General features: G+C 49.6%; 1 protein-coding gene across 1 annotated transcript in view; it reads left to right on the forward strand.

Annotated features, from left to right (window-relative positions):
* LOC144162710 (uncharacterized) overlaps positions 1–7,767 on the forward strand; it is a 54,248-nt gene extending 46,481 nt beyond the window's left edge. Inside the window, exons 28-32 of the mRNA XM_077693353.1 lie at positions 54–420; positions 1,417–2,184; positions 2,725–3,170; positions 3,867–4,304; positions 7,108–7,767. Of these exons, the coding sequence (XP_077549479.1) occupies positions 54–420; positions 1,417–2,184; positions 2,725–3,170; positions 3,867–4,304; positions 7,108–7,200 (2,112 nt within the window). The 3' untranslated portion in view covers positions 7,201–7,767. The remainder of the gene's footprint in view (positions 1–53; positions 421–1,416; positions 2,185–2,724; positions 3,171–3,866; positions 4,305–7,107) is intronic.
* The last annotated feature ends 19,187 nt before the right edge of the window (positions 7,768–26,954 follow it).

Below are 26,954 nucleotides of genomic sequence, written 5' to 3' on the forward strand. Positions count from 1 at the left end.
TTGAAGCCCGCATCATTAAATTTTCCTTTTGCTTTCTTCGACCTGCCACAAAGGTCCGGGACGTCAGCGACATGCTGGGACTCCACGACATCACGGCCGTCGTGATCGACATGGGCGCGCAGCAGATCCAGGACAGCATTGTCGAGGGCTTCACCGACGCCGTGCGCGAGTACTCCAACCTGCGCTCCGGCCTGCGCTACGATTTCACCCCCGAGCACGGAATGATCAGCGCTGAGATCCGTCTACCTGGCCAGAAGGACAGCATCGCTCAGGCGCTTGACGTGACTACCTACCCTGAATTCGAGCGCCTGCTGGCTGCCAAGGACCGCTATTTCGACGTCGGTGCCAACTCGATGTGGGACGCCTACTACCAGTACAGCCTTTATGCCAACCCGAAGAACTGGGTGCCACCGTTCAAGGGTTAGTTCCCTTCGCTCTGCATGTTGAAGAGGGTGTAGGGTCATGGCGAGCAAGGCAACAGTGCGCGGGCGTATAGAAAAGGCCAAATATTGTCATTTCTATGTACTCGCATCTTGTGTCCTGTCTTTCAGCGCTCGCATTGTGTCTTCGGTGTCACAATAATGACGAACAGCAGTGAAGAGCTGAGTTTAGTAAGGTAACTGGAACGTAATGCGGCCACTTTAGTTGTAGCCGAATGCGTCGACTAGAGCTCTCAATTCAGTGTATTGTTTCAGACCTGATCCAGCCTCAAATAATACCACATATTCAACATCGGTTGTATCATTGGTTGAATTCACAAGGGCAGGTGGTATGAATACCAGCTTCATTTTTCAGCTGCACTTTATTGACGGATTGTAACACTACGCTGTTAACCTGTACAGTTTTACCAGTTTTCTTGCTCTGAAAACAGCACGCCAGGAGCGAAAATTAAACCCATAGAGCGTTTTATCTTACCTAACACTATGTCATCGCACAAACCAAATGTTTATATTCTGGCCAAATTTATAACTAGCCACTAAATGAGCCTTTGTTAGCTCTTGAAGTTTCGTGTCGTCTTGAACGTGGACTGTTTCTTTCGCGGCTGGAGTGATAAAAATTGCCCACATTAATCTCTGATCAAAAATGGTCGAAGTTGATACTATTTTGCTCCAGCATTTCATTCTTCGGGTCATAGTGTAGCTCCTCATTAAACCTCGATTCTCCTATCATCTTGAGATGGGGAACTGCAACCCTTCTCCTCTGTACCGCGCTGCTCAATGCTGTAAGGAGGAGGAACGTGTTGAGAGAGCGTGCTCTCAAGTCGTGAAAAGCAGGGAGGGTTTCCGCGCCTAATTCAAATTTACGTGGCACGCGCAATGAATCCAGAAATACTTCGGTTCCAAAATATTGCAAGGCCTTACGACCTAGAACCACTAATCCTTGGCTTGCCTTTTGTTCCTCCCCATGGTATTGCAGCTCGCGCCCTGATGGCAGGCTCGCAGCACTACCGCACCTTCGACGGCTTCCACTTCGAGTTCGCCGGCGAGTGCAGCTACCTGCTGGCCAAGGACTTCCTCAACGACAACTTCGCCGTGCTCATCAACTACGCCCGCGACGGACAGCGCGTGTCCAAGAAGTCCATCACGGTGCTGACCGAGGGCGAGCGCTTCGAGATCAGCAGTGACTACAAGATCACCAAGGGCGGAAGCAAGATCGAACTGCCCATTGAGATCGGAGAGACCACGCTTCGACGAGAGGGTCACGTGATCATCGTGGAGAACGAAAACGGGTTCAAGGTCAGCTGCAACCTGGCTTACGACCAGTGCGTCACGGAGGTCACCGGAGACTACTTCGGCAAGACCGGAGGCCTCTTGGGAACGTACGACTACGAAGACCAGCTGGACCTCATGACTCCCGACAGGAAGATCACGACCGACGCCGCTGCGTTTGCCAAGGAGTGGGAGGTCGGTGCGGGCCGCTGCAGGAGCCAGAGGAACCTCGCCGAGTCTGCCGTCACCGATCCCAGGGCGAAGGACTTCTGCGCCGAGTACTTCGAGAAGGACGACTCCCCGCTTCGCAGCTGCTTCAAGATGGTGGACCCCAAGCCCTACATGAAGATTTGCCTGCACGACATGAACGCTGCCATGGCCGAGGAGATGGAAGAGAGGATCTGTTCCGCTGCCGCCGCCTACCGAGCGGAGTGCCAGGAGTACGGGGTACCCCTCGACATGCCTAGGGTCTGCGGTGAGCAGCCTACACATTCATTTTACCCTTGAGTGTATATGCCATTGTTGTAAAGAATGTGAAAGCCTTAAGTCAAGGTCATATAGGGAAAGAATGCGGCCCGAGCAAGATAACGCATTGATGGGCAACTTCCAGGATAGTCGGTATGGGACGCTGCAGGCAGTAGCGTTCGTAGCGCGCCGTCTGCTGCAGTGCACAACCAAGCGACGCTCTCGACTCTTGATTGTCGCTCTTATATGTACTCCTAAATATGTGTTTTTGCCGCGTAGCGTACATAACTTCAGAAGAAAGAGCTTGCAGGAGCGATTATAACTTGAAATTAGCTCAAAGAGGATTTTAATGGCAAGAAATGTTTCTACAGCTTTCCTCAGTTGAGGGTGTAGGGAGTAGGCATTCAGGCATGTTTGTTTATTATCTACTCCTAGTTCTGTTTACAAAAATGAAAAAGGAGAAGTTTTAGACATGATATAGAAAACCAGTAGGCCTACTTTGAGAGACTCATTGGACTCATATGTTCTTTTCTTCCGTTTTCTACAACAGTTCGCTGCGCAAAGCCTGACGGGTCGGAGATGCTGGCCGGAGACATAGCCGCCGTGACGTACGAGGAGTCTCCCGTCGCCACAGCCGACGTGATTTTCGTGGTGGAACGCAAGATGTGCAACAAGAACGTCATGCCCAACCTGATCCGGCTCGCCCAGAGCATCGAGGAGCGTTACGCCGCCCGCGGCTTCGTAGACACCCGCTACGCAGTCGTTGGATTCGGTGGTGACGGAGTGGCCGAGAGGCCTCACGTCGTGACGGCCGACGGCCAGATCTTCAGCAGCATCCGCGCCCTTGTCTCGGCCATTGGAAGCCTCAGCGTGGGCGACGGCGAGAGCGACCCGTTCATGGCCCTGACCTACGCCAGTCAACTGCCCGTCAGGATGGCGTCCACGCAGACCATGATCCTGGTCAAGTGCACCACGTGCAAGCCCAACGATGACAGCGTGAGTGCTTGAAGAAGGTTGCGTGCTCGTAAAACTGTACTTACGTTACGTGAAAACACTGCCGTCTCCCGGAGTGAAGTTCTCGAGCTGAAAAAAAACGGATTTGCAGTGAAGTTAAACCAATCCCTTTAGCTGTATTTTTGACTGATGTAGATGAATGCGCGCTCGAAAAGCATGCAAAAACTCCGCATCAAATGTTCGATCTCCTGTTGTATGCAAAGCTCAAAAAAGGCTCAAGAATGCCACGTCTTTTGTGAATTTTGTTTTGTGCTTTTAACTCTCGTCGACCAACTGCCAAAATTTGCGCTCTAACAATGAAATTTCTGGATTTGTATAGCGCACTCTGTTCGTAGTTTTTCTTGAAGTTCGAGCCTACAACCTAAAAACCCTTTCGCAAAACTCTGTTGCGAGTAGTGTTAAGCTTGGGTTGAATAATATTTAAGTTTTAGACTAAGTTTGTTCACCCTTCACCCCACAAAGTCTGCTCAACTTGATTGTTTGTACCTAACATCAATTAAGCAATACCGAATTAGATTTCTGCGATTTTAAACTGTGCTATAACAATCACGCAGAGCGCTGTTTTCGAAAAATGCTTTGTATTCACAACATGAAGCCAGACGCTATAAAACCCTATTAAAAATTTCAAGGATCACCGCAGTGAGCGTCTAATATTTTTGTCCGCATTCTCCCTTGCAGTCCATGTACGCCGACATCTACCGCATGCTCATCGACCGCGGCATCCACCTGCACATCCTGGACGACGACGACTTCAACGTGCGCACCGCTTCCAAGCCTTCCAAGAGCAAGCGTATCTTCGGCGTGGACCGCCGGCTGGCCTTCACCGTCAAGGACATCAAGGACCTCCAGGGCGACGCCGAGCTGCACTCGCAGATCCGGCTGCCCAAGGACTTCTGCGTCCCCCTCGCCCTCGAGAGCAACGGCACGCTGTTCAGCTCGATGAAGATGTTCGAGAAGCGCAACGTCAACAAGAAGTTCATCGACGTCATGGCCAGGCGCGTGGCCCAGTCCAGCGCTCCCGACTGCCAGATCTGCGAGTGCGTCAGCCTCGAAGACGGCGTCGGACAGTCGGTCTGCTCGCGCTGCGTGTCGCCGACCATGGGGCCCGTGCTGTCGGTACGTGCACTCTCCAAGCGAACCGAAACGAACGTTAAGCCGGAATTTTAGAGTTATTTTATTTTTACAGTAGACTCTCGGTAAACGGAACTTAAAGGGACCAAAAAAATTAGTTCCGTTTAACAGGAGTTCCAATTAATGAGATAGATGTGTTAATGTGCAAATTTATGTGCCTACACACTCTTGATACAATTTGTTGGAACTCTAAGCACTAGAAGGTGACTGCTATGACTAATAGTTCTTCAGAAAGGAAGAAAACTACGAGAGGTTTAGGCACAGCATTCACAAAGTTGATTTGGCAACAATGAGTCGCTGTGCACTACAAAATGTATCAATTATTTTTCTTTGAGTACTTGCAACTGCATCTTCACGGAGGCTAGAGGCCTCGACTTCGCGAGTGCTTACGAGCCACCAAATTTAGAAGACAGCAACGCTGTAATGAAGCGCGAATAGCACCACGAATGCACGAACGAGGCGGCAGGAGCTGAGCCCTCTAGCCTCGGCATCTTGAATCGAGGCCGAATGACTGGAACAAGAATTACGATGTTGCATTCGTGACGCTAACACGGCTGACCACTACCGAGACGAGGCTTACGATGCCAACGAGGATGAAAACAAAAAACACGGAGGAAGAAAAACACACAAAAACGAAACAGCAGGAACCGTAAAACGCTGATTCTCATGTCAACGGTTTTCACAAGTCCCATTTCTGGTTCTGTTTACACGGTGACGCAGAAATTAGAGTTCTGGTTAGCGAGATTTTTTTTTACATTATCTGAATACAAAACCAACCACCTTACAGGCTACTGTTCCATTTAGGCGGCAATTCCGTTTAAGCGATTTCTCTTTATCGAGATTCTACTGTATTTCACATTGAAAGCCGTGGTAACATCTACCTCCTCACTAGCCAATCTCTGCTGCTGTGATTGTACTACTGTGCAATCCGTGCGGGCTACTGGACGTTGTTATTGCTGGGCCAAATCTCCTCAGCATCACCCCTATCCATGGGCGTCGGAAGGCGGGTGCATAATGGAAACTGCCGCCCCCCCCTTCCCCCCCAAGTTACACTAGCACTTTCCTCCCCCCGCTTGCCCTCTCCCTCTAGCCCCGCGACGCAACGAGTTTTCCCCCGTCTAGACAAAATCCTACGGACGCCCATGCCCCTATCGGCTGCGCCGCCACCACGGATGGTGCGGCCGTAAAAAAAAAAAATTCCCCCGCATTTCCCCGAGGGGGAGAATGTGAAAGTGCGAATGCACGGTTGTCGGCCCGCTTGCGGCGCTTGCGCTCGGCCCCCGCAGCCCACCGCCTCGCCGCCTTCTCTTCCATCTCTTCCATCGGGTTTGTAGTATCACGTGTACACCACGCAGTTATCAAGCCGCTATAACGCCGCTGAGTCGCCAACGCACGCCGCTGACGACGTAGTTTGAATGCGTTAAAGATATAAGGCGCGTCACTAACGCTGATATCACGTCGCGTCCGTGGCTTGGTCGGTAGAGCGTCGCGCTGCGGCCGCAAAGTCCGCGGATCGAAACCTGGCGCCGGATGCTGTTTCTTTATAGAGGAGCACTGCGGACGCCGACGCCGCCGCCGCCGCCGACGCCGGCGGTGGATGGTTTGGGGTCGCTTACAAAGTGCATTTTAAAACGCGTTCGCTACGAGCAGAGGATCATCAACGCTAAGAGATGCCGCCTCAAAACTATGATGTGCCTGGCAGATAAAAGTTAAATCAGACAGCGACGACACCATTAGGACAAGTCATAGTAGCGTCTTTGCACCACATTGACCATTTTACGTCAATCCATACCTCCACAATTTCCATTGCGCCTTTAACTGTCAAAGAAACTTGTGTTGGCCCTGTCTTCGGCAATTTCGTTTGGTCTTAAGCCCATCTCTGAATTGGCCTGCACGTTGTCTGGCGTAACGTTTGTGCTCCGACCACCTCCGGAATAGTCTACAGGCAGTGATGAATTGCTACGCAAGGCAGCTTTGCAAATCGTGTCTCGTGTTCTCAACGCTCTTGTACGCAAGCTCTTTTTGAAGCGCACTGGGGCGCTGTGCATCGTCGTCTTGATCTTTCACATTGCAGCATCAGCTCTGATGTGATCAATCATTTCACCACGAAATACGTCTGAGGTAACGGGAAGAGCTGAACCTCGTTCACTTATACGAATGCGATAATAGGGCAAATAAACGCGTTAACAATCCCATCTTTGTTGGTAAACGTCTGATATATTTCACAACTTAATTCCTTGATTACTCTAAATTAAAGCGTTTGCAATAAAAGGCATTAACGGTAAGCAGAAATAGTCTCTTCCACGCCATCGGTGGATAATCAGAGCACAGCTGCTAGTAACGGCTCTCGACTAAAGCATTTTATAAGCAGACGCACTGTTTAAATCTCCAGCGTTATTAATTAGACACGTCTGATTCCAGTGAAGTGGCAGAGAAGTGAAACGAAAAAAGTTAGGATATACGTATCTCGAAACAAATATACGCTCGTCCACGTTGCGCAGACTTGATAATGATGAATGGATGCTAATGACGCAATGCCAACTGGGGGATAGAGTGACAAATCAGTGGGTATGTATGAGGGGTGAAGATGTAAACACTAAAATCGCTCGACTAGAACGAAAGTGAAATCAGTGAAGACAAAAAGGGTGGCTGGTGTAGAAGGCCAGGTTGTGAGTATTTGTGGTATGAAATTAGGTCAAAAAATTTTTAATCGCGCTGCTTGATTTCCCATGATTTTAAATTGTGCCAATTACAGAGTATTGATGAGATTTCATTTCTGCTTTTCCAGCCTGACTTCTCGCCGATCATGTATGAAGAAACAGTCGGACCCAAGAACAAGCGACCAAAGACCAAGAAGCTACGAACGCAGCAAAAGAAATGATCGCATTTTTAATGACACTTAGTTAAACTGAAGGAAAATGCTCAGTGGAAGAAAGAACAACAAAGTCGATTTCGTAGCGACTTTTGGCTGAGCGATGTGTAGCTTTTAGAGACTGGATTCGTCGCGTTTTCTTTTTTTTCTTGTAAGATGTTTCTTGTGCTGCATTTGATATATACCTTTTACAATTTTGAATTCAGTCGCTCTTTTTTTTACCCTCAGTTGAAGTTTACTTTTGCTTTGTACAACACCCCACCGCGAGATGTTCAATGCAATAAAATTATAAAACGTAACAAGAGGGAGTAAGAGTGCATTTCGTGACTAGATAACGGATGTGGAAAAAAAAAGAGTTCCAGTCGCTTAGTATAGCGTAGCGCATCCTGAGTTATCAGTTAGGAACGCTTTGTAAAGGTGGTAGGTAACAGCATCGCTTTCATCTTTCTGTTTCTTCTTTATTCGATCCCTTCTTCTTAGGAAGCTGTGTGCTTTTCATACACACGCATTTTCTTTTCTTTCTGTTTGTAATACTCACCTCACAATCACCATCAATAAAGACGACAGACTACCGAACTAGTGTTTTCTGAGTTTTTTCTTTGCGATTTAGGTTTCTACTGTTAAAATCGCCTGCCATGCTTATTGAGATTGCACGTGCTCAGAAGACTTCGAGTGCAGCGACAAAACAGGAAGCTGCTTGTGATACATTGGTATAAACGCCTTCTTGCAAATGGAATCAAGGAAGGAAGATCCACTGAAAAGAGGCGATACAAATAAAGTTTAATGAGTCATGTTTACTCGTTAAAAGAAACTAAATCAGGAATGAAAGGTGTATGCATGCCACAAGGCTCTTTGTCACTGCGTCTATTTACAACGCAGCCAGGCTCTTTGTCGCCTGCATGAACTTCGCCTTTATCAATGGCAAGCACACCCCTTTCGAAGTGACGATGACTGTGATCCCAAATCTTAGAAGTCTTCAGGCGTTGATTTTGATTGATTGATTGGAGGGTTTAACGCGCCGACGCAACGCAGGCGATGAGGCGCGCCGTAGTGGAGGCCTCCGGATTAATTTTGACCACCTGGGGATCTTTAACGTGCTCCGAAATCTCGTATACACGGGCATTTTTGCTTTTCGCCTCCAACCGAAAAGCTACCGCCGCTACCGGGAATCGAACCCGCGACCTCGTGCTCAGCAGCGCAACGCCTTAGCCACTGAGCCACCGCGGCGGGTCAGGCGTTTGTTTTAAAGGAGGGCACAGGAAGGGAAAACAAGAAACCTCTAGCCGGTACCTGTTAGTCGCAAGATGTTCGGGAGTAATTCCCCCGTTCACTCGAGCCTGAAGAGCTGAGATACTTGAAAGTGATTTTTTGCATATAAATTCATTCAGGAATTCTCCACTCAGGGGAGTTGGAAAGCACATGGAGTGGAGGACAGACTTAGAATAAGGCCATATGTCTCGGTCATCTGGTGAGTGGATTAGGCCGAGCGGAGGGTTAAAGGACGCCGTCGTGATCGTGAACCCTTGTCTTGTTCTTTAAGAATAAAACGCAGCAGCTTCCGGTATTTTTCCCTGGTTGAAGAACAGTTGCCCCACCGTTCACTCACTCACTCACTCACTCACTCACTCACTCACTCACTCACTCGCTCCCTCGCTTATAGGCTGGCATTGCACCGTTTTCAGGTTCGTGTGGAGATACCCGCTTTACAAAAGATACAGTACGCGCGGGGCCACTTTATTCATTAAGCAAAAGCCATACGCAGACAAGACTGCTCACTCACTCACTCACTCCCAGCACTCCCTCAATCAGTCACTCCCTCACTCATTAACTCACTCACTCTCACTCACTCACAGCACTCACTAACTCACCCTCACTCACTCACAGCACTCACTCATTCACTCTCACTCACTCACCCTCACTCACTGAGTTACTCTCCCTCACTCACTACTCACTCTCACTCACAGCGCCCACCCCTCACTCAATCTCACTCACAGCACTCACTCACTTTCACTCACTCACTTACTCACTCTCACTCACAGCTCTCACTCGCAGCACTCACTCTCACTCACAGCACTCACTCACTCTCACTCACTCACTCTCACTCACTCACTCACAGCACTCACTCTCACTCACAACACTCACTCTCACTCGCAGCACTCACTCCCTCACTCACAGCACTCACTCACTCGCTCTCTCACAGCACTCACTCTCACTCACAGCACTCACTCACAGAACTCCCTCACTCTCACTCACTCACTCACTCACTTACTCACTGAACAATTGCTCACTCACTCACTGAACACTGAATAAACAATTCATTCAAACCTCCTGGCTACTTCCTGTAGGTCCTTTGTGGACTCGGAGTCCCTCCCAAGCCTCACACACGCCCACACGGCACCCCGTTTAAAGGTGGACGCCGTTCATGCGAGCATTCTCTAGCAGTCAAGTCGTTACTTGGGAACTCTTGTTGCCGGCATGGTAAAAAGCTGGCATGCTGTGGTGAGAACGATTAGTCCACCTATTTACCTCTGTCGCAGTAAAACCTGTACTTAATTGTGGCATCCAGTCGCGGCAATTTGCGGAAGGCGAGAGATTCGCCGTTGCCTTTGGTAACATATTCGACCCCTCAGAACATTTTGGGAGGACATGGCGCGCCACATTGCTAGGCCTTTTTTTTTTTTGTGAAGCCCATTATGACGATCTAAATACCCCGTAAACTGTCCGTGAGTGTCCGTACAGCGTTGGAATTCCGTTGCCGTACAGTGCTTTATAGAAATTTATATGGGGCCCATGTTACCTGCTGCGAATCCCAAAAAACTGCTACAAACTTCCGGCAAGCTGGCACACTAGTCAGCGACACACCTTTTTTGCATTTGGTTAAATGGGGTGGGGGTTAAGTGGGCACGCTTCTGCTTACCCCTTTTTGTGGGCAGGCTCGTAAAAACGATAGCCCTTAAAACTTAGGTAGTGTTCTGACGGTGATTTTCACGGCAACCGTGAGAATTTGCGCCAGAAACTTCTTACGGCAGTAGCCGCTCATTGGCTGCGCACGGTACCCGTAGATTCTATGGAATAAATATTCCGTAAAAATCAGTGCTTTGCAGTTGCCCCTGTAGCGTTGTGGTATAGTACTCGGTTTTAAACGGAAAGGCTCAGGTTCGAGTCCTACATTGAGAATTTTTTTTTACCTTTCGGATTTTTTCGGTCATCGTTATTTTGTTGATGTTTTTTTTACCCTGGTTTTTACTATATCAAAAGATCGACGCACAGAACTTCTAGAATGGGTTGCATTACGTTTAATATAGGTTCTGTTCTGTGTCGTTGGGCTGGGTTAGCTTAGGCTTGTTGCAGTTGGGCTGGATTTGGGTAGGTTATGACGCGTTCGGTTAGGTTACGTTAGGTTCGGTGAAGTTACGTTACGTTAGGTTACGTTGGGGCGTAATATTATTCAGCGAATTTTAAGCCAGCCACCTTTTATGAAAACTGCCGTGAGAATTTGCCGGTGGTAAATCTCACCGCTGCCGTGAGATTACACGCAGCCTGAAATTTACGCGTCTCACGCTAAAGCTTGATAACATACTAGCGGGTCACGGAATGGCAGGATTGGTGCGCTCTCAGAACACTTCTATTTCAGCCGACAGGCCCTCGCAGATATCTCTGGTTATCAATTAAGTAATGCTGCGCATTAAAATACGCAGTTGTTAATCTCTACGCGCGCCACTTTCTGATATCATATTCCACAAGCACATGAACAATTCAAGCGCTCTGGACGAGGTTGTATGTTCTTTTTTAGCCCTTTCAACGCCTAGTGAACGCCTCTTATATCACGGGAGGACACTTTAACGTTGGGTCCCAGGTTTGTTGGTCGTAACAGCCAAGTGTTACGACCCAACAGGTTTTACGCCTGATGACTTGGCGACATGTGTAAAAAAGCGTACCAAAATTTCCATTTATCTCACGTATCTAGCCAGTATCATCAGCATGTTTGGAGGAAGAGGGGGTAATCTTGTTCTTGTACAAAAATGCTGCTTTTGTTCCAGAGAGACTATGGTTTCACCTATCAGGTGTAGCCTCGTCTGGTATCCAATGAAGTCATACATTGTCGGACCGGGCGGACAAACCTTACCGCCTAGACGCACTTAAAGGAGTACTGACACGAAATTTCAAAGCTGAGATAACTATGTAAAACGCTTCCTTTTTATCAGGAGATATCTCCCAGCAAGTTTCAACAGCAACCGTTCAGCGAAACATATTTAAAATCCATTTTAATCTTCGCCCGCACGAGAAAGCCCAGAGCGGGCCGACGTGACATCATCTGCTACGTGCCCCAAACTGTCGACGTCGGGGCTCCCGTGACGAAGCCGACGCGCTGGCTGTGGTTGGCGCGCGCTGCTCGGGCGTGTGTACACGTCATGGTTTTGGGACTGACGTCATGCTGCCCGGGCCTGTGGGGACGGCGAAAACCTCGGCCGGTCTGGGCGCGCGCGTGCGCTCGCTCGCGCGCGCTTCCAGAGAGGCAGCGATACGGCAAGAATGGTGACGCCATGTGATACATGCTGTCATGGCGGCCGCTCGGCGTTTTTTTGTCGAAACCGAAACTGGCACGAATAAACGATGCCGTAAATGAATGTTTACGCTGCGTTCGACCGTCTAATCTGCCATTCTATGATTAGTGGGCTGGTAGGCACGCATAGCAGCGAAAAAAACGTAACATAAAAATTTGGTGTCAGTACTCCTTTAAGGTGAGCCTGTTTGCGTGTCGTATTTAGGCGATCGCACAACTAATAAATATGGCGGTAGGAAAAACGAACCTAAAATGTGCCAAACTATGCTTGTTTTAAAGAAAGTGTGCACACCTGACATATAAGAACTTGCTGGGGCAAGAAAATGGCTGCGCCTTAGCTCGGATAACCCTGGGTACGCAAAGCGAAAGCTTGAATTAGCCTAGTTAAGTCTTGGATTCCCTTGGTTAACCTTGTATTTAGCTACAATTATACTATTCGTATAAAGCCAGCCTTTTTCTACGATTGCGGTCGGTCCCGCTTCCGGGCTTTTCCGAGAAGGCCCGGCTTCGATCTCATTCATGACCAAGCTTTCATGCACGCGGCGAGTCACGTGGTCAGACGCGAACCAGATGCGGAGAGCGCATGCGCCAAATGAGCAGCGGAGGCGGAAGCCGCGAATGCGACCCTTTGTGGAGCTCGGTCCGGCGAGTCACGTAATGCGCTGCCGCGGTCAAACGAAGGTAAAATCTACCGCTACGGTGACATTGCCCGGTTAGATTATTAATAAAGGTTGGCTTCAAAATTGCTGGTCTTGCGAAAATTTGCACCACTGCGGCTCGATCCCAGGCTACCACCATGAAAACCAAAGATTCCACCCCAAGACCACTCAGCTGGAGCCCCGTAGCTGTACTAGTAGTTGTTTAAGAGGGGTGTAGCCCGAAGCAACTCATTCCCGTTTGAACCCGTTCCGCTTGAACCCATTCCCGAAACGCCCTTCCTGTTTGGCCCGTCCTGTGTGCGCTCGTTCCCAAAGCGCCCTTCCCGTTTGACCGCTTTCTATTTCAACCCGTTCCCAAAACACCCTTCCCGTTTGAACCCGTTCCCAAAACGCCCGCCTCAAATAGTTCTGGTGACTTTCTGAGCTCGCAGTGCGTTTTTAGCCTCCGGAATTGCGCTGGGCAAGGTAGTGTAGGTTATTGAGTAAGTACTGCAACATATTTTAATCATTTATTGCCTAATTATTTAGCGCGGGGGGGAATCCTATTTCACCTTCACTTTAACTCTACGTGGTAGATGGCGCCACTGACACGGTTTCTTTTTATACCTCTACAGGCGATGGATACAGTTTTTTCAAAACAACTACAGTTATTGTGAACTGCAGCAACAAAATTATGCGTGATTTGCTTTGAAAATAATTCATGAGATGTCGCTACTTGCGCCGCGGCGGCCGGAATACGCAAACCGCAAACGGTGTGCTAACCGGTAACACTGTAAATGGTGACGCAAACACGGCAACGATATGCTAGAACTCTCTATTATGGACGGCTAACGACATAAATGTCTTCTTTTGCTCTTCCCAGAATACAGCTTGGGGGAGGTTCTTAACGCCTAGATGAAAAATTTGTGCGAACCATTTCCTCCAAACAAAAATTTCAGCTTTAGACTTCAATAGCCATTCTTTTACAGATATGTGCATATAAAGTGACCCTTGGCCACACATTAAAATGGACCGTACCACTGGCCTGGTCCATAATAGTTACCGCGTTCATAAAATACGTTTTTTTTTGTAGTTTGCTAGATTGGGTCATTATATTTCGCGATATGTTTTTCCTGCCCAGAAATAAAACATTAGCCCTGTACTACCCCTAATAAATTAATAGTTGCATTTGTTAAAACGCACAACTTCGTTTTCGGCAAGAGGTCCGGACGCTACAAACTGGCACTGCGACCACGGAAAGGTTTTGTAACAAGCGTTTTTTTTCAGTTTTTATCAGACGTCAAGTTTTTACAGCTTCTTTCATATCATGCATAATCATCCTGGCCCTATACACCAGCCATCTTCAAGCACTCGCTTCACTTTTGTTTTTACTGAGGCAATTTAGTATTTAATTGCACATCTGTCCTCATCAAATAACTTTGTCTTTGGCGCTATTTGCCCTTGTCGGCTTTGCGCCATTAAACTAAAACCATCATCATCATTACGTGACAAGACCACGCTAAACATCATCATCACCATCATGCCTTGGCGGGCAGGAGGAGAAGCCACCTTCGCTGTGCAACTCACCAGGCTACGGTTATCAAAGTTCATCAATATCTCACTCCCCGTTTGTTAAGACTTTTTTTAATTTGATATCTCATTTTTTACTTACTCTTCAAATTTCATTGTGTGCCAGCGTGTTCTGTCTTTTCTGCACATCCGCATTGTTTTGTTTAATGAGTTCTTTATTCCCGGCCAATCTACCTAAATTGGTGTCAGCAATCCTTCCCCGGCACCACCATGCATCCGCCACCGGAGAACGTGCAGCGTGCCATTACAAATGGAGATGAAGAAGGTGCAGCAACGGTCACTGAAACGCACAATCGCTTGACCTTGCACAAGGTAATGTAAGGGCGATTACTGATGCGCAGATTAAGTCAAAGAGACTACTCGTGTACCAGCATGGTGACAATAGGAAGTAATACCGCACATGCCGAGGGCATAGGAAATGCTAGCTCTGAGAAATGGAAGCGGGGAATCGGAATCCGCAAATATGCTGTCGCGCAGTCAGATAATCACTGGAGGAATTTATCGTCTGAGGATTAAATGCGACGAGTAGGGCTAGTGTCGTCGCATGGGTTTGTTGTTCGTTAGCAATTTGAGTCTTTGAAGGCGTGAAGACGGATTAGACGCACTTTCAGCGACACTTGGACGCACCTTTAGCTTCGCACTTCCCTTAACTTACTGTGGGGAGGGATGGTAAATTTTTTTGGCCATATTTTACCACTATGCAGTTCGCTGGTCCCAAACCGTTCGTGTAAGACAAGCCTCCCCGTCTCCACCAGAGGAAAGCGGCATAGCACGGCAACGGGCTGCCGCTAGGTGACGCAACAAGTCCTCTCTTACGGACATTTCTGGCCAGCTCTCCACCGTGATGCCACCTGGTATCGTCAAGGGAAGCGGGGCGAAATCGGGGAAGGGCTCAAAGCCTATAAGCCAAATGACGACGCCCATCAGAACTGCTGGCTCTGGAAGGGCGTCGCCTGCTGTGAGTACAATTCTAAATGCGTTACACTCATCCTCGAGAAGGCAGTAGACACTCTTACTCCGAAGCGTATTCAGGCCAGCTCTGCCGCGGCAGTTCAAATGCAGGTTGTACTGTGGTGCGTTCTGTACTGGAAAGCGCGAACTAACGACGGTTACAAGAGAAGAAAACGAAGAGGACACAAAGCGCTAATATAAATAATGTAAACCAAATTTTTATTTCGAAACAGCACCGCATATATACATTAGCTTTGGACTCTCAAAAAGGGTGATATCAAGGAGCCTTCGTTTTCTTCTCTTTGTTGTCGTACCCAGTTCGCGATTTCCGCTACAATGAAGTATTGCCAATTTGCCCGAGCTTCCGCTCTTTCGGTATACCATCATCCAACGCCAGCCATGAATTCGCGTAACCGTAATTAAGTTACAATGCCCATAAGAGTTCCCCCGCGGTTTCTTCTAGGGCAACAAGGTAGAAAGGGAAGAGGTTATTCTTATGGTAAAAGAACTACAGTGCAGCAGTTCAGAGACCGATTGTGTAATATATATCTGCACTCTTCACTTGACGAACGCAGTACCGAGTGCATGATATAAATGTTCATTTTGCAGCAGCTTCCCACTACTATCAAAGCACTACTATCAACCGCATTTTTACATCGAAAAAGCACCCCGTATATACACTAGCATTGGTTACTGTAAAAAATTGCTTTCCACTACCATGAAGTATTTCCAACTCGCCCAAGCTCCCGCTCTTCCACGTTCACCAGCGCAGGGCTCACGTGGTACCATCCAACACCATCCATCAATTAATGTAACCGTAATTAGGTTACAATGCCCATAATGGTTCCTTTGTGGTTTCTTGTAGGGCAACGATGAAGATAGTGACGAGGTTATCTTCATGGCAAAAGAACTACAGTGCAGGAGTTCAGAGACCGACTGTGCAGTATATGTCTGCTTTCTACACTTGTCCAATGAAGTACCAAGTACTTTACACAAATGTTTATTCTGCAGCAGCTGCGGACTATCATGAAATTCCCAGTCAGAGGGCAAATTATGAGAAACTTCTTTTACACCAACCTAGCTGTTGGTCAGTGTTCAGTATAAAGAGTTCCGTAGAAGTGCTGAGTGCAACGGCAGCGCTGCTGTTCTGGCATTGTGTAGTGTAATATATGTAAGACTAACATACGGCTGTAGTGCTGCAGGTCGGTCGGCATGTCTGTTCGTCGTTCACCTTCAAACACCAATGCATTCCCGGCGGCAACAAAAAGCTAACGTGTACACAGTAAACACTAACGTATATACAGTCGCGGAGCACTTTAATTTTCTTTGCCGTGCCTATTTTCTCAGAAACCTTTTTCTTTTAAAAGAGGATAAGATGGTCAATTTCGTTTGGAAGACCAAGTTCTCGAAATACATTAAACCGCATGATTAAAAAACGGAGTGTTGCAATTTTTAGAGCGAGAATTCTAGTGCGCCACGTCTCTGAAGGTGAATCATTGCGTCGCTACGATGGTGAACCATTGGAGCGCAGTACGCGACATGAAGGTGCGGAAAGGCGTCGCAGCTGCTCTCGCCCGGAGCCTTGCCGTTTCGGCACCACGTGACCAGGCGATGATTTAATGGCTGCTTCGGAGGCGCTTGGTCGTTCAGCCTCACTATAGATGGCGGGCTGGCCGAACCGTCTGCGCATGCACTTCAGCGCAAGCGTAAGGCTTAATCCTGTCATTCAGTAGACTACCTTTCATGAAAACGTGTGCGTATAATCCTTGCAAAACAAAGCCAATCATTCCTGTCGCGAGTGATAACCGGGCTTAGAAGGGTTCAAGACGACCCATTTTTTTCCCTGAACAGGGGAAGACTTCAAAATCGGCTTATTCGCGAAATCTGCTTTTCGTAAAATCAAGTTTAAAAGCAGCTTCAGCTCATATAAATCTGCACGCGATTCCGGGGGCATCGCCAATAAATTGAAGCGATCGCAGGAGCCAGACGGGCTCCGCCTGTGTCGGCTGAGCAAGTCACCTACCCACGAGGGCTACGGTTTCGGCCTGCGCGAAGACAGCGCGCGCAAGGGATACGTCGTCGACCACGTGGACCCCGACAGTCCGGCACAGCACGGAGGCCTGAGGCAAAGGGACAAGATCGTTGAGGTACGCGCATGCGCAAACGAGCAGCCCGCAGACGTGGGCGAGCGGCCTCACTGTACCAAGTTGCAATTAGCAGCAACGTTTTAAATGACCCACCGCTAATGTAGCGGCAAATAAATCCCGGGCCACCTTCACTAAGGTGAAACCTGGGGAGGGGTGAAGCACGCAGTGTATAAGTGTATTCACAGATTGTAAGTCTCACTCTTGCAACATGGCGCACGCTGATTGGGCGCCGGAGGTGCGCCGGTGGGATGCGCAATCGCACGCTTGCTGAGGCGGTGGCGCCCTCTCGTGCGTTGAACCCGATTAAGAAATTAAATGAGAGACCGACTGGTCGTAATTTCGCCCACAGAGATGAAACCGTGGAGGGGGGGGGGGGGTAGAGGTATACAGCTTTTCTGTAAAAGTTTGTGTTCTAGAAGCAAGAAGAGTTATATCGCGAGGCGCTGGAAAACGGGTGCCCCGGTGTGTTCTTTTAGTATTCGTTACTTTCCAATGCGAGACGTTGGAAAGCGAGGAGTGCCCCGGTGTTTTAGTGACGTGACTACTGTAGACGACGCCAGGAGACGCCAACAGCCCGAACCCCTAAGGTGATTCCGCCCTAGAAATTCTCGGGGCATTTAAGCGGGTTGGGTGGGAGTTGGGGTTCACGGGTGAGAAAAAGAAAAGGAAAAGCACTGGGTATATTTTGAGCTCGGCAGGGAGCTCACCTGCATACAACCCAGTGCAGGAGAAGGGAAGTAGAGGGGGAGTTACAGGATAAAGTTAAGACTGCCAATGTTCTGTCAAAGAATACTTTAGCTCTATGTGGTATCTGCGTCTCTTCGCTTTCGTTTCGTAGTTTGCTGTCGCGAATTACGTGGCAAGCAGACTGGTGGCACTTCACTCCACAACTTCTTCAAGACCCAGAATTCTGGGCGGCTTGGGGGCAGCTGTTCTTCTCACGCGCCGTCACGCTCACCATGCACGTTGCACGCACTAGGCTTACCCATGTTCTGCCTCTCGCAATGTGCAGTGGTAGTGTGCTCGTAACCCGCTCAGCTGCTACTCTGGAGACCCGGGTTCAATTCTCACACCAACTCAAATGTTCGTGTTATTTATTCTTTATAGTGGCGGACATTTTCTGCACCGGGTAACAACAGCTACAGCAGAAAACAGCGATGGTTTTGGAGCACTCACGGCTTTAGCCTTTACATTACTCTGCCTCGCTGAACTTCGAAACAATTTAAGAGATATGCGTTCGTGAAGTTGGAGGTTAAAGGGGCCATGAAGAGAAAACAAAAGTCTATTTTGTAGGAAGCAGAATCGGTTGTTGCGGCTGATGCGGCTTCCTACATTTATTTGGAGAGCGTGGGCCCAGCCAGAAGTGGGAGCGGCGAAAACGAGCTACCACCCGGCTGCACAGTCGTGTTCGTTCTCTCGCGTGGAACTGCCGACGATGGCCAGGCACCACTGATGATGACCCTGGCGCTCATGATGACGATTGCGATGGTGTCGCTACAGGTTTATTGAAAAGAGTGCCTCGTTAGAATCATACTGACATCACCTTTAACGTAAACTTCGCTCAAATAAGCCATATAATTATGAAAAAAAGGAATTGCCGTGCGACCCACTAGCTCATTTCCCGCAGCAGAACCTATGATTTCATACCAGCCAGCTCTGTGATTGGCGGAGGCCGGCAAAGGCAAATGCAAATTAGGCAGAGCTTATAAGCTTGCCGAACAAGCTATTTTCGCTTACATTTAGGGCACATCCTTTTTAAAAGCAGTAAGGATGGTGGGACAAACAGTGGAAGTTACGAAAGCACACGTAAACATAGAAGTACAGATGCGTACAGCTGTTGGTACTGCGCGCACTATGCTTAGTTTAACTTTACAGGACTGCGGGGCTTAGGGGTTGTCTCAGTCATAGAGTTTCTTACAATATACACTAGAGAGGAATCTGGCGCTAGCGTCTATGCGGCTCACAACAAGGCCGTCTGTGTTGTCATGGGCTGCCATTATACATCGCGCTCGCCTTAGTTCCATCATTGGCTTGGATTGAAACGTTTGAGTGACCGCAAATTTAACAAAGTGCCACAAAAACGCGAAGAATAGTGTGCAATTATGTAAGTGGAAAATAAAAACAGGCTGTTTTTTTAAAACTATGAAAAAAGGAAGTAAAGCGCATATTTGCCGGAACGGTTGTGCCTGCTATTCCGCAGGCCAAGGTTGTAGTTACGAACAATGTTAATATTTGGGGGGGGGGGGCCTCATTATAAACTCTGATTTTATTAATTTTACCATTATTTCAAATAATAAGTTGTTTGAAGAGTTTCGAAAGTTTTTTTGAGCGTGCCTATGAAAACTTTGCCTTCGTGGTGAACCGGTGCACCGACCGTCAGCTAGTTTAACAAGAAAAAAGAAAACGTGGCGTTAAACCGTCGTGCACGATGACAAGATAGGACGCATACAAGCGCCCGTATCTGTCGTATCACCGTGGTCGTATCTCGTCTTCGTCGAAGTACGTTTTGTTTCTTCTTTTCATCGGCTACAAATTTTACGGCGGCATATTACCCGCTCAGTCATGCGTCCTTCGACTGCGGCATGAGCAACGTCAGGTGCGATGACGCTTTGCCTGCTGTTTCACTGAACACGGCTACCACAGAAACGGGAGGATTGCGGCTTCCTTGTAGCTCGTAAACGTGTTAGTGCATAGTGAAAAAAGCAAATCCCCAAAACCGCTTAAGAATCCACTTGTCATGCCAAGCCCAAGCCAAAAGGGAGGTCTTCCCATGAACCCCCACGACGATATTGCTTACCAGGCGCAGTTTCCTCTCTAGTATACTTACTAAGAAACTCTATGGTCTCAGTCGACTCTGGCCGATAGACGAAAGAAATGCGTCCAGTCGCAGTTTGGGTTTCATCGGGGGCAGCTAAAGGCTGGATTTGGTATAAACAAAGCTCTGCATGTGACCGTCAGAGAGAGAGAGCAACAACATCTTTATTGCCTGCGAGAGGTTACCTACTGTCGCCGGCCTCCTGGGGGGGGAGGCAGCGTGTTCGGCCGCTGGCGTTCAAGGGCCGCCAGCGCAAGCTGAACGGCCTCCCGCTGTAGGTTGCAGTCTGTGCTGGCCACCGCACTGGCAAGGCGTGGTGGCAGCGTGTCCATGAGTGGGTCTGTCTCTTGGCACTCCCATAACACGTGCACCATGGTGGCTCGATCCCTGCCGCACACCGCACACACATCACTTTGGTATACCTCCGGGCATACATGCTTTGCGAGTACTGGCGTCCATATTGCGCGTGCCTGCAGCTGTCGTAGCAGTACTGCCTCCCGTCGGGTGAGATTCCGGTGTGGTGGCGGATAAGTCCTTCTGTTTTCTCGATACCAGGTCAGCACCCCTTTATATGTGCCAACCGGTATCATCCCGTCATTGTCGCCTTCCGTAGGCCGTCAGATGAATATTACAGAGCAGAGCTGCCGTAGCACTGTCGAATCCGCGTCGCCGGCAGTTTCGGCGAATGCCCCTACGTACTGATCTCGTCAGACGCTTAATTAAAAAAGCGACCATGCACGCGACGCACGCGCTGCGAGTGCAAATTGGTGCCGCGGCTAGAGAACTACGCGCGACTCTCGAGACAGTGGGTGAGGAGACGCGCGCTGGGAGCAGACGGCCGGTCACCCCACAGGCATGCCTTTACATGAGTTAAGCTTGACACCGCGGCGGATATTCGATTGCCGCTCTTGAAAGCGGTGGAGATGACGATTTTTAATGCAATCCGCCATCGCCTCATTAATTTGTTTTGTGGGGATCGCGACTTTCACGCGAACCCCTTTTCTGGCTAGCTTCCCGTCGCGGCCGGCGTGCACATGCGCCTCGCTCACGCGACGGGAACCATACGGGAGGGCGCCAGTGACCGGACGGTTTGTTTTCGCCCTGGTGGAAGCGTTGACCCTTTTCCCCTCTGCCTTACCCGAGAACCAGTTCTTCCTCGATACTAGCGCCACCGTAAGGCGAAGTCTGGTGGGACGTAGCATGACGAGGGGACGCTCTCTTGTCTTGTGGATCCGGTAGCGCGCGGACGTTTCGGCGCGCTTGTCCTGACCTGGGGAACGCGCCACAATGGGACGCGTCCGGACGAGCTGGGAGACCGCAACCGCGTTCGCACTCCGCAGCGCTCCGCTGCTCCGGTATGCCATCGGTGAGTCGAACCATCTCGATCTCTAGCGTTGTTTAATGCCTCGCATCCCAATGTTACCGTTATGGCCTACGATTAGTCTGTATGCAGTGTATTTGATTTGCACTTTGCAATAAATGCTGCCATTGATGTTTTGCCCTCGCCGCCTCCTGCCTTTGTCTGTCTCCGCAAACAACGGACCCGTCCGCAGCCTGCGCTCGCAAGGCATGTTTGCTGAGTGCGGATGGCTGCGGGGTGGGAAATCACTAGTGTGTGAAATGTAGAATCCCACATCTGGCGCCCAACGTGGGGCCTTGTTTGCGGAGACGAGCAGGAGGCACGGCAGCATCCTTTGTTCTGGCGTCGGACGATCCGAGCACAGACAACAGACTTCAGGCCTAACTGATTGGAGCGAGTTATTAACAGAGGCGAACTTTCCTGAGAGTGAGGCGAATTATTTATTGCTGCTGCGTTTTTAATTTGTTAAGCGCCGAGTTTGCAGCAATCGTGTATATGGCAGGAGATCGCTGCCAATTAACACGTGGTCTCCGAATTTTTGTCGGGACGTTGTTGTTTATGGAAACGAGGGTTTCCGAGTTTGCATCCACGCGAGGCCGGGAGCCCGCGCCGTTGTGTCAGCCCGAAGTGAGTGTGTACGGAAGCTGCAATTTGGGTCCGAGTTTTTCTTTTTGTTTTGTCGACTCCGGGAGTCGAGGCTCTGGGAGCCGTGTGGCTGGGCCACGTGTGCCGCAAAAGGCTAGCTGGTATTGCAGCCTGGCATGGGCGCTCCGATACCGCGGAATGCGGTAGGCGCCGCTCGCTCATAAGCTGCTTGTGTTGCAGCGAGCGTGTAGGACCCTAAAAAGCAGATGTCTCCTCACGGCTGCACGTACGGGCACGTTCAGGGTTTCTTTCGTTTGGTCCGTTTTATTTTGTTGTGTTTTTGGATGCGGGTCGTTTGCCGAAGTGAGTGACCCGAAGGCTTTCACAGCCGGTCCTCCCGGAGAAGGCACGACCTTGGGAACAATGCGAGGGCGCATGGAGCGCTCCCCCTCTTTTGTTGATCGCCTCGCGCGAGAGAAAGGAATCTCTCCCGCCTCAGGAAAGACTTGCTTTGACCCCTCGCTGCTTGAAAAACTGCTTTCCGCAGCGTAGTTGTTTTTGTTGTCGCGCCACGCGGGCGACGGGACTGAAGGGGGTCCTCATCCCTCTTCCACTGACGGGGAGAATTACGCGAGGCAAACTTTGCGCCCGCTGATTGTAACGTCGCAGGAGCCCTCTTGTTCGGCTCGAGAGACCAAGCTCTGTTCACGTAAACTAAGCGCCAGTGTGTTGAAACGTATTTCAGCATTTTTACGCAAGCGGTGTTGTGTGTGAACATAGGGCTGTCGTTGGGAGCAAATACTGTTTCCGCGTTCATGTGTATGAATGAAGTGTTACTGATGCGAGCAAATACTGCTTTCGCATTTGTGTGGTTAAGCATCGCGCCGGGCGGTCGATGCGACCGTGTGTGTTCTTTGTGCCCTGTACCGTAAAGGGTTAGAACAGGTTCTAGCTCTGTGGACATTTCCAGAGCGGTTGCATTGCTGAGAAACTTAGCAGCTGAACCATCGGATTGTGTCACGTTATCGATGCAATCGAGTTCGTATTTTCCCTACCCTGCACGCTGCAGGGTTAGGACAATTTGGCGTGCTTTGTTGACGCTAACAAGCTGGTAATTATGCCGAAGCCTTGGCAGTTGTGATATTCGACATCGAACAACATGATCGATGGGATCAAAGGGCTACTGCAGCCTGTTTTTTCCTGCCCTATACATTGTAGGGTTTGGACTATTTATTGGGCTTTGTTGACATTAACAGAGCGATGGCAATGCTGACAACTCGGCAGTTGTCGTTAGGATCGCGCCACAAAGGCGGTGCGATCGGAGAGCTATTTTTCTGCCGTACACTGAAGGTGCGGGGAGTTTCTTTGTGCAGCTAAGCCACCCCGGCTTGGACCACATGACGGAGCGTGTTTATGCTGCTGTCTACTGTTCCGGGCGAGCTGCCGAGCCTGCTGAAGGGGTGCGGTGCGGCATGCCGTCACCAGCCTGGCTGAGAGAGTCGGCAGTCTGGTCGCTCGGCGGCCACGGGCCATCACGGATGTACCGCCACTTGAGCAACGCTTGCTTGGGTTGGCTGGTGAGATTCTTCCCGGAGCTACCCGCCTGCAGACATCAGCGGGCGACGACCGGGCCTGCTGGTACACTACCAGCGGTGGCATTGGACGAGTGGAAGCCGGCGTAGGCAACACGATGCAGTGGCTAACGATTTAATCGACGAACGAACTTTTCGTCGCCTCTAGTCCTGTAGTCAGCTCTCACCGGCGTACGCAAGGAATTTAGGAGGGAGGGATGTGGGGATCGCGACTTTCACGCGAACCCCTTTTCTGGCTAGCTTCCCGTCGCGGCCGGCGTGCACATGCGCCTCGCTCACGCGACGGGAACCATACGGGAGGGCGCCAGTGACCGGACGGTTTGTTTTCGCCCTGGTGGAAGCGTTGACCCTTTTCCCCTCTGCCTTACCCGAGAACCAGTTCTTCCTCGATACTAGCGCCACCGTAAGGCGAAGTCTGGTGGGACGTAGCATGACGAGGGGACGCTCTCTTGTCTTGTGGATCCGGTAGCGCGCGGACGTTTCGGCGCGCTTGTCCTGACCTGGGGAACGCGCCACAATGGGACGCGTCCGGACGAGCTGGGAGACCGCAACCGCGTTCGCACTCCGCAGCGCTCCGCTGCTCCGGTATGCCATCGGTGAGTCGAACCATCTCGATCTCTAGCGTTGTTTAATGCCTCGCATCCCAATGTTACCGTTATGGCCTACGATTAGTCTGTATGCAGTGTATTTGATTTGCACTTTGCAATAAATGCTGCCATTGATGTTTTGCCCTCGCCGCCTCCTGCCTTTGTCTGTCTCCGCAAACAACGGACCCGTCCGCAGCCTGCGCTCGCAAGGCATGTTTGCTGAGTGCGGATGGCTGCGGGGTGGGAAATCACTAGTGTGTGAAATGTAGAATCCCACAGTTTCTCGTGTGTGCTGCCTTGTTTGGGACTTGAGTGCGATTTCGTGCAGCGGTAACAAGCTATCGCTCTAGCTACCTGCGCCGGCCTGCGCCACTTCGCGGCCGTGGCCGTGGCATGCGCAGCGACCGTGTGGCTCGCGCAGTGCACTTAGCGTGTCCCCGGCGCATTTTCGCGTCCAGTGTAATAAAAAGCAATATAAATAGAGTGCCTGTAATCGCTCTAGAACTTAGGTCGAGCCAAGTTGCCCGATAGGCCAACGAAATCCCTTCGCCTCTGCCTCCAACGATCAGATCATTCGTTGCTCGATAGCAGAAGCACCGCCGTCCGATCAGAGCGAGTAACCGGCGGCCAACACAATCTCGTGAAGTGTTTGAATGTTGTTTATTTACTCCACATCCAGGGGATGTCGATAGCGCGAGGCCGTCCGCTGGCTGGTCGGTTGCGTTTCGCACACTTTAAAATTAATTTTAAATAGGCAGTGTTTGCCGTTGATATTTTGCGGATATATGTGTGTTCACACCAATCTATCACCGAAGTTATCTTAGAATTTTGTGTCAGTACCCCTTTAAATACGTTCAGGTTCTACATTTTATTTATCATGAGCCGCTAGGTGGTGAATATCTCGCAAGACGATGATATATTTGAAGGTTCACCTCGACGTCACATATCTACAGCCGTAAGGCGGATGTCGGTTTTTTGTCAAACTGCAGTAGTGGTGCTTATTGCCTGCCTACATTATTTGAATATAAACAAACCAGTGCTTAAAGGCTGTATTTCCGAATTTCTGGTCATTACTCGTCAATTCGAGCTCGTCATTTCGAACTCGGTTAATTCGAACTGACGCCCTGGTCCCGGCACAGCCCTACATATTTCAATGGGGGAAAACTCCCGACCGCGTCGGCATCCAGAACGGTTAAGTCGAACTGGGTTCCCCTGGTGTCCAGTTGCAAGCGATGCCCATGGGGTCGCCACAGAAGAAATGCAAGTAAATACATAATAATGATTAGTTTTAATTTTGATTACCTCGACCCTGCTATGTAAATAAAAGTGTTTTCGAGCATAAACAGCATCATTATATCCATATTATGCGGCTCACTGCCCACATGAATGCATGTCGGTGGCTGCTTCTGGCGTGTCACTGGCTGATCAATTAATTTTGTTCGCCGTTCGAACTCCAGAACATTGTATTTACAAAATCCCCCGCCACAAACATGTAGCAGCGTCTAATTCGCGATAAGGAGTCGAGAGGTGGACTATTCGTGGTCCGCCCGCGCAGTGTGCCGCGATGTCCCATCATTCTAGCGCTCGCCCGCTAATTCGAACTCTGCTTAATTCGAACAATTTTATTATGCCTTTCGAGTTGCCCTTATGATGCCCTTCTACGGGTGCTAGTCGAATCAGCATGTCGTGTGTTCGAGTTGCTTTGAAAAAGCAACATGGTGGTGGGTGGCGTTTTTTGGATTTCGTCAAATGTTGCTGCAGGCGTTTAAATACCGCCGTCTCCATTTTCCCCGCACATGATGTGGGGGAGCTGGCCCCAAATTGACAACGAGGGAGGACTAGCCTGGCTGGGGGTGTAATTTTATCTCTGCTGCTTTCCACTCCACAGGGGATCTTGCCCTTGGTGCAAAAGTACTTAAATACTTCAAGAGAGCCATGACGATAAAATATTTTTTTGTTTAATTGGAAAGAACTCTCCTTTGGTAACTCACTTAGCTCCATTCCAGTCACGAACGAAAATTTTGAAGAAAAAAAAAACGAAGACATATTGAAAAACTATCAGATTTTGCGCTCCCGTTATTTATATGGTATGATGAGGTTGAAAAAAGAAGTGGTGTGTGTGTCTGACAAGGCTGCGATGAAGAAGAAATTTATTAAGATGAGATGGCACATCGTGCTGTCAGTGGGTATGCGCCAGAAGAAAGAAGAGGAGAGGAGACTGTGCTGATATTGGTGGCTAGATCACGAAATTCGCGTCACAGAAACCAGACAGGCACTTGAGACGGGCTGAAGGACGGGGACGAACATTTATCTGGGCGATACGATTAATGAAATGCACGTTACAGTTACAAGCAGACTGCGACACTAAAGTCAATCCTAAAAACACCGTGCTCTTAAGGGCGTGAAAAACATAACAGTCCCCAGTTCAGATTAGATACTTGTCGGTAATAGCTCAAAAGTCTCACGTGGCGAAGTCGATGCTGAGGCGTTGAAAAACCGGGGTCGTCGGCCCCTTTTGATATTTGTCCCATGGTGCACCACGTCACACAGTCGATGCCGGCGACTGAATGCGCAGTCGTCGGCGCAAGACACGGCTGACACTGCACCGGGACACCGGGCGTCCTCGACCACGGCCTGGGCAGACCACGGCTACCGCATCTTGCGGGCGGCCCTTACAAACCTTGCTCATCGGAATCCACCCCTGCGTCGTCCCCAGCCGTAGTCTCCGCTACTCTTCTTTCTTCTGGTGCATACGCACTAATAGCGATTGTACACGGTGTTCCATCTCATCTTAATAGCTTTATTCTTTATCGCAGCCTTGTCAGACATACACACCACTTCTTTCTTCAACCTCATCACAATGGCAGGAATAACGTATTATTGGCCAGCAGTAAAGCGTTTTTGTCAGTGTGTTAACTGCTCATGGTAGGATCA

This window comes from Haemaphysalis longicornis, unplaced genomic scaffold (assembly GCF_048455015.1).
Source record: "Haemaphysalis longicornis isolate Haplotype H1 unplaced genomic scaffold, Haemaphysalis longicornis Haplotype H1 scaffold_12, whole genome shotgun sequence".
Classification (NCBI taxonomy): domain Eukaryota; kingdom Metazoa; phylum Arthropoda; class Arachnida; order Ixodida; family Ixodidae; genus Haemaphysalis; species Haemaphysalis longicornis.